The sequence below is a fragment of the Dunckerocampus dactyliophorus genome, chromosome 4 (assembly GCF_027744805.1).
Source record: "Dunckerocampus dactyliophorus isolate RoL2022-P2 chromosome 4, RoL_Ddac_1.1, whole genome shotgun sequence".
NCBI lineage: Eukaryota > Metazoa > Chordata > Actinopteri > Syngnathiformes > Syngnathidae > Dunckerocampus > Dunckerocampus dactyliophorus.
In genome coordinates this window covers 31601639-31609752 of record NC_072822.1, presented here as the reverse complement: position 1 = coordinate 31609752, position 8114 = coordinate 31601639, and the positions used below count along the sequence as shown (strand labels likewise).

General features: G+C 43.8%; 1 protein-coding gene across 2 annotated transcripts; it reads right to left on the bottom strand.

Moving 5' to 3' along the window:
* Nucleotides 1–2285: 2285 nt before the first annotated feature.
* LOC129179232 (gastrula zinc finger protein XlCGF57.1-like) lies at nucleotides 2286–6132 on the bottom strand. Of its 2 annotated transcripts, none has more exons than XM_054772204.1 (2): nucleotides 5868–6132; nucleotides 2286–3711 (listed from the first exon to the last, which is right to left on the bottom strand). In XM_054772204.1, the coding sequence occupies exons 1-2, from the start codon at nucleotides 6043–6045 to the stop codon at nucleotides 2489–2491; spliced, it is 1401 nt and encodes a 466-aa protein (XP_054628179.1). In that variant the 5' UTR covers nucleotides 6046–6132; the 3' UTR covers nucleotides 2286–2488. The 2 variants fall into 2 exon arrangements, with proteins under 2 accessions (XP_054628179.1, XP_054628180.1); XM_054772205.1 differs by having other exon boundaries at nucleotides 2286–3693.
* Nucleotides 6133–8114: the final 1982 nt, after the last annotated feature.

Below are 8114 nucleotides of genomic sequence, written 5' to 3'. Positions count from 1 at the left end.
TCACCGTACTGTCGTAGGGATCGGTCTGGTAGTCTTGCGCTTCACGGGCCGCGAGAAGGGTCGAATCACCCTCCTGACAGCCGTGGAAAAGTGGCTTAGACATCTCAGCGTGTCCTGAAGATGTCTGAGAAATGTTTGACAGCCAGTCGAGAAGTTCTTCATCTCGAATTTCATAGCTGTTGCTGATGCTGACGTTGTTTTCAGCAAGAGAGGTCGCAGTGTTCTCTGAGGAAAAATCAGCCATGATGAAGTAAAGTACTTTCTCTATTCCCACTTCTGTATTTATATTTTAAAACGAGTGGGTGTGTGTGGTAGGCGGGATCAGGTAGGCGGGTTCTGGTAGGCGTGGTCTGTTAGGCGGGGTCTGAGAGGCAGGACTGGGAGGTCTTTGTAGAAGGTGGAGACCAGCATGCGTGATAGAATCATGCGGAATCCGTCTCTAATTCACAAACAGACCCTCTTCCAGCCAATCCATCAGCTTCCAGTTCTCTGTCAAAAACGGGGTTCAGATTTATCCGCCTCTTAGAACTAGTCTTCCTCTGTTTTCCAACAGTGCCTTCAGCTCGAGTGGTTAACCTCTTCTCCAGCAGGTCTTCCACCTTGAACGCAACGTGAATGGGGAAATCCCGCTCTTTCTCCATAAGAGTCCTTGGTCTGACACGATGAGCATCAGAGGAGCCATATCTCACCAGCAGCCACAGGTGTGATCTCGAACAATCGACGAGAAAAGATCCCTCCCCTTCACGCAGTAGCGAATCCGTTCTCACCGCTACACTCGGCAACATAGTCGTAAGTCCTACTTCCCCTTGGTCGTGCACATGCTGCATGTAGTCGATGAAATCTTGAATAGAGCTCTTTAGTTCTTCAAATTCAGTAGAATAGATTCTCAGTTGCGTAGCCTCCGATTCCATATATTCTTGACTGTATAGTTCCACAAAGGGAACTATTCCCATGCCTCTAAACTCACTAACCACCAGACGTCCCCTGTCAAGATGCACACTCTTTTTCCTGAACACCGCCATTTTCCAGCAGTCACTTATAGCCTGACTCAAACACTCCTCGCTATATAAGACATCTCACACATTTCCACGCCCCTCACCACGCCCACACATTCTAAAGTAAATAACAAAATCACACCCCCTTCCTTTTTCCCCTCCCACATCCACACCAAACCCTCTAAAATGACATCACCGGATATATATATACATGTCATCAATCACTTTTTGACAGTTAGTTTTCAGCTATTATTTTTACCAATTAAATTTATATGACGTCATTACATTTTGACTAAAGGTGGGTACTCCCTTCTCTCTATGGCTTTCTTATCACTTTTATGCAGATGACTGCCAGATTTACTTACCCCTTACAAGAAATGACCATGCCCCCCCGACAGCCCTTCTTGAGTGCTTAAGTGACATCAAGGTCTGGTTGGCTCAACAAGCTCAATGAGGGGAAGACAGAAGTTATCCTCCTGAATAATAGCGACGCCTTCTTGGACTTGGGCCCCATGAAGAACCAAGTCAGTCCCACAGCCACCAGCCTTGGCGTCATAATCGACGGTGATTTTAAATATAATAAACAAATCAACGCTGTTGTAAAATCCTGTTTTTATCATCTTCGGCTTCTATCCAAAGTTAAACCGTTTCTATCATTGCGACATTTCAAACAAGCCATGCACGCTTTTATTTCGTCAGGTCTGGACTACTGTAATGCACTTTACTCTGGAATAAACCATAAATTACTCTCTCGCTTACAGTTTGTCTAGAACTCTGCAGCACGGCTGTTGGAACCAAAAAGAGGGAGCATATTACCCCAATTTTAGCCTCCCTGCACTGGTTGCCTGTGCATTTTACAATTGATTTTAAGGTTTGTTTTTAAGGCTTTGAATGGGCTGGCCCCTCAGTTCATCTCGGACATCATCCAAATTTACACTACAGCGCGCACATTGAGGTCCGAAGGCCAGCTCCAACTGATGGTGCCCAAGACCAGACTTAAGACCAGGGGAGACCGGGCCTTTTCTGTAGTTGGCCGAAAGCTGTGGAACACTCTCCACCCTCGTGTAAAAACGGCCCCCACAGTTGAAAGCTTTAAATCTCGTCTTAAAACCCACTTTTAATCTCTGGCTTTTAACTTGATGTGAGTCGTGTGGTCCTCTGTGTCTTTTATTCTTTTTTTGTTTTACATGGTTTTATTTATTATAAATTAAACCAGGAAGCTTGATGGTGAGTATGAAAATGGTGTTTCTTGCGAAGCATGTGAGTAACAACGTAAACATTCCATCCCGTACACGCCTGGAATGAATCATAACCTCGTCATAAAGGTTTGTGACATTACAATAAACTAGAATGTGAAACCAGCTTTCATATCTGTTTTATTACAATACTATAAAACACAAACACACTTTCACTATGATCGCTATACTACTAGTATTAACTAGTACTAGTATTACTACTACTAATATTTTAGCATAAATTGGACAGGAAAGCAATTACTGTCTGTCGTGTGTGCGCACGTGTGCTGTCAAATTATCACGTCGCGTGAATGTTTTACCACAGAGTGAGCAGGAGTATGGTTTTTCTCCTGTGTGAATTCTCATGTGTTGAGTGAAATGGTGTTTTCGGGGAAAGCCTTTACCGCAGACTGAGCATCTGAAAGGTTTTTCTCCAGTGTGCGTCCTCATGTGTGCCAGCATTGTCGTCTTACGGGAAAATCTTGCATCGCAAACTGAGCAACTAAAAGGTTTTTCGCCGGTATGCATTTTCATGTGTTGAGTGAAATTGTGCTTATGAGAAAAGCTCTTAGCACAAGCTGAGCATCTAAAAGGTTTCTCTCCAGTGTGCGTTTTCATGTGTGATGCCATACTTGACCCTTGAGCAAATCCTTTACCACAAACCGAACAAATAAAAGGTTTCTCTCCCGTGTGGATTCTCATGTGTGACGCCATATGTGACTTGCGAGAGAATCGTTCAAAGCAAACCGAACAACCAAACGGTTTTTCTCCTGTGTGCGTCATCATGTGCGATGCAATTTTGGACTTCAGAGAGAATCGTTGGTTACAAATTGGACAACTAAAAGGTTTTTCTCCCGTGTGTGTTGTCATGTGTTGCACCAAAGTGGACTTCAGAGCAAATTTATTCTCACAAACAGAGCAACTAAAAGGTTTTTCCCCAGTGTGCGTTCTCATGTGTCGCACCAAAGTCGACCTCTTTGCAAATTTCTTGCCACAAACTGAGCAGCTAAAGGGTTTTTCTCCCGTGTGTGTTCTCATGTGTTCAGTCAAAAGACTTTTGAAAGAAAAGCTTTTAGCACAAACGGAGCAGGTCAGATGTTTTTCACCCGAGTTTTTGTTGTCAGTCTGAGTCCTCATATCATCTTCACAGTCTGTATCGCTGCTCAAAGCTTCTTGGGTGGGGTCCCTGTCTGTGTGCTCACTATCTGAAAGCGGAGCTAAGAGGTTGTCTGCTTGGGGTTCGTCTTCATGCTCTTCAATCTTCACAGAGACGACCGTCAGCGGCAACATGATGAGATCGGCCTCCTCCGACCCTAGAAGACCCCCTCCTTCCTGGGTGATCCCGAGTTCCTCCTCTTCCTCTTTAACGTGGGGGGGCCGGGGATCCACCTGCTTCAAAGTGGAGCTCCCCTGCCGCAGCTGAGGGGGACGTTCTTCTTGACCACCAATCATCTGCTGGACGTCTGCAGGACACAAACACACTTTTTTCCCATTTCACTCAGTGCATTTACGCGCGTTAGTGAGGTATGGTGCTCGTCAGAGCCACAGAAAAAAAATGCCATAGTTACTGCTTTGGTTTGATTTCAAAACAGGCTGTCTACACTAATCCCTCCTTTATCGCACTTAACTGGTGCCAGACACAATTGTCATACGTGAATTTCTGCAAAGTTCCTTCTAAATAGACTCTGGGCACGAAATAACACCCCTGTAGTCACCTTTACACTCCTGTTACCCAATATAGGAGACATTATAAGAGAAAATGAGACATAAGACATTGAAAACCGGTTTACCACCTTCTAAACACACTTTTTAACATGATTAGAGCCCTCTAGACATTAAATAACACCCCAATAGTCACCTTCACACTCCTATGACCCAATATAGTAGACATAATAAGAGAAAATAAGACATAAATAAGACTTGTAGTCGTGTGTGTTGCTATAAATGTGTTCCCTAGGGGAGCTGAGTGGCTGGCAGACAGGAAAGGATGTCGGAGGATTATGAGATGCGGTTCAGCTGGGTGTGGGTCACGGCTGCAACAGCATTTAAACAGTGTTTTTATCCGGGATGTGTGAGATCACCCAAGACTGCAATAAAAGCCTGTTGTTCCGCCCATCAAGTCTGGTGCTTGTGTGTCTCAGCCAACATGACAGTAGCATTAGTGCCACCTAGTGACCAGTGTACATTACTACACATCATCACAGCGTCTTTCAATGCATCTTCTGAATGCTTTATATTAGTCTTTTCCTTCATTGAAACATTTATATGCTGAAAAATGCTTCAATTAGGCAAAAAAAAATGTAAAATTGGCTTCAATGTGCATACTTCTGGCTAATAATAGGACATATTCAACCATGATTTATTCATTCATATATTTTTTTATAAATAAAGAATGAAGCCGCAAAATTGTAACGGCAAAGTGGCGACTCTATTTTTCATGTATGGCTTCCAATTAAAAACATGTATTGTTATTTACGTAAGAAAAAGTCATTAAGGATATTGGTTGTGGCAGTTGTCCCTCACTGAAATACATTCATGGACAGGCAGGCTCATAAGAGTGTAAAGGTGACTACAGGGCTGTCATTTCATGTCTTGAGGGCTCTAATGATGTTAAAAAGTGTATTTAGAAGGTGGTAAACAGGTTTTCTATGTCTAATTTTCTCTTATTATGTCTACCAAATTGGGTAATAAGAGTGTAAGGGTGACTATAGGGGTGTTATTTCATGTCTTGAGGGCACTAATCATGTTAAAAAGTGTATTTAGAAGGTGGTAAACAGGTTTTCTATGTCTTATTTTCTCTTATTATGTCTACTATATTGGGTAATAAGAGTGTAAGGGTGACTATAGGGGTGTTATTTCATGTCTAGAGGGCTCTAATGATGTAAAAAGGCGTATTTAGAAGGTGGTAAACAGGTTTTCTATGGCATAAGTATGAGAATATACCATCCTACTTGGTGGAAATTGCCTGATCACGGTGGAGTCTGTAAGCATGTAAGCTTCCTAGACGAGGCATGACTGTACTCTTGTTCTGTGGAAGTGTCATATTAGGAGGTTGGTGTGTTTATACATTAGCTCGGCCTCCATTTTTAAGACTCTCCTAATTCTTCTTCAAAGGATCGTCCCTTTGACTGGGCTAAAGTTTTTTTTTCATTCTAACAGCTGTGAAATGAATGTAGGGGTCTCGAGGACAGTTTACAACTGAATTCAAAGAGGAGTAGATGCCAGTGCTGGAGAGAGCGATGATGTCAAAGTCCAATCCATCCCACACACACAAGCTATCAACCACCAGTTAAAGTTTGGATACACTGTCATTCACGAGCAGGTGACGGTGTGCCTGGTAGTGTACACCACGTGTGTGCAACATCCTAGGACAGAAGGTTGGATTTTGGTCTGTAATTAGCTAAGACGGTCATCTCCTTATTTTCACATGGAAATGTAACACAGCTGACAAAGCAGAAACGATGTAGCGTCACATGACCTCCGAGTCGTTTACCCATTGGCTGGGAATTAAATCAACATGGCGGTCGTCCATCTCACTCTCAGTAAATAAAAACGCAATTTTGGGGGCATCTTCGCCCATACTGAGCGCTTACAAGCAAATTGAAGTGCGATAAAAGGAGAAAGACCATGAAAGTACCTCCAAATTGTAGCAAAACTCCATTCTTGCTAACAGCTTCCAGTTGTTGTCGAAGTCGCTCCTTCTCCTCTCTCGTTCGGGAAAGTTCCTCCTCGTAGGACGCTATCGTTCTTTCAAACATCGCCGATATTTCATTAGCTGCCGCCATGAGTCGCTCCTCCACCAACTCTTTCACCATTTTCAATATTCTTGTCCTCGATTATAGTTCGTAGCCCTCGCTCTTTGTCTCACGTCTGCCTCGAAACGGCGCTACTCTTCCGCCATTTTCTTCTTCGATTGAGGTTTCAGCCAAGCATCCGTGACGTCAAACTACTGCCATCTTGCGGCGGCATCCAAGACGGCTGAAGTTAAAATTCCGAGGTAGCTAAATGGCGATTGTTGTTCATCCGCCTCATTATTCCGTAAATCAAAATAAATGATTAAATGATTGATAAGTCATAATTATGTCATAAAAGTCCAAATTATGAGATTTAAAAAGTCCTAAAAAGACATAATTATGACATAAAAACTCATAATTATGATAGGAAAGTCACAATTATGAGATAAAAAGTCATAATTATGATAGGAAAGTGGCAATTATGAGATAAAAAGTCATAATTATGAGATTTAAACGACATAATTATGGGCTAAAAGGTCCTAATTATGATAGGAAAGTCACAATTATGAGGTAATAAGCCCTAATTATGATAGGAATGGGAATGCTGTGTCCTCACCTTCACAGAAACCTGGCTGACGGAGGATATACCGGACTCGGTGATCCAGTTGGAATCATTTGCTGCTTACCGGGGAGATCGGACTTTAGCGTCTGGTAAACACAGAGGTGGCGGCGTCTGTGTTTACGTAAACAAACGGTGGTGCACAGACGTACAGACGATGGAAAAGCACTGCTCGCAGGACATTGAGCTGCTGATGGTGAAATGCAGACCTTTTTATTTACCTCGTGAGTTTAGCGCTGTGTATTTAACTGCTGTTTACATCCCACCACGAGCTAACACTGCTAATGCACTAGGCCTCCTGCATGACATCATCGATAAACACGAGACCAAACACCCAGACGCTGTATTCATTATATCTGGCGATTTCAACCACTGTAACCTCAGGACTGTCCTCCCCAAATATTACCAGTATGTGAGCTTTCCCACAAGGGAAAATAACATCCTGGACCAAGTCTACAGCAACATGAAAGGTGCTTTGAAGGCTGTTCCAAGACCCCACTTTGGAAAGGCTGACCACATCTCTATATTCCTTTATCCAACGTACAGACAACTTCTCAAAAAAGCTCCCCCTGTAAGTACAACAGTTAAAGTGTGGAATGAAGAAACTGATCAAGTACTTCAGGACTGCTTTGGCTGCACAAACTGGGATGTGTTTAAAACTGCAGCGGGGAGGGAAGATTGTACTGTTGATTTGGATGAATATGCTTCTGCTGTTACTGGCTACATTAGCACATGTATAGAGACTGTTACCACCACCAAGTATTACAGGAAATACCCTAACCAAAAACAGTGGATGAACTGTGATGTAAGGGCTAAGCTACGTGCTCGTTCGACTGCATTTGTCATGGGCACCGCTGATGACTACAAAAAGGCCAGATATGACCTGAGGAGGTCCATACGGGAGGCCAAAAGACAGTACAGACAGAAGCTGGAGAGCTACTATTCCACCTCAGACCCTCGGCGCATGTGGGCGGGGCTCCAGCACATCACAGACTATCGACAGCAGAGTAGCGTAGCCACGTCCAGCCAAACCACACTTCCAGATGAGCTGAACGAGTTCTATGCCCGCTTTGACACCCAAACTTCTGATGAGCAGAGAGGGTGGCTGAACCTGGGGAGCACACAGGACTCACCTCTCATGGTGACATCAGCTGATGTGCGCAGGGTTCTAAACAAAACAAACCCACGAAAAGCAGCAGGCCCAGACAACATCTCAGGACGTGCACTTCGGGTTTGCTCATCAGAGCTAGCTGATGTGCTTGCTGACATATTTAACCTGTCGCTTGCACAAGCATCTGTACCGACCTGCTTTAAGTCCACCACCATAGTGCCCGTACCCAAGAAGAGCAACGTGACCTGCTTGAATGACTATTGCCCTATAGCACTCACTCCTATTGTTATGAAGTGCTTTGAAAGAATAGTCATGACCCACATCAAAAAGAGCATCCCGGCGGCAACTGTGGACCCTCTACAGTTTGCATATCGCCAGAACCGGTCCACGGATGATGCAGTCAACACTGCCATCCACACA

What these genes read in the sequence shown, in the direction of transcription:
- LOC129179232 (XM_054772204.1), bottom strand. Translation starts at nt 6,045, where the DNA reads ATGGTGAAAGAGTTGGTGGAGGAGCGACTCATGGCGGCAGCTAATGAA. An exon ending in AGTTTTGCTACAATTTGGAG is followed by an intron (nt 3,712 to 5,867) that starts GTACTTTCATGG and finishes ATGGGAAAAAAG; the next exon opens with TGTGTTTGTGTCCTGCAGAC.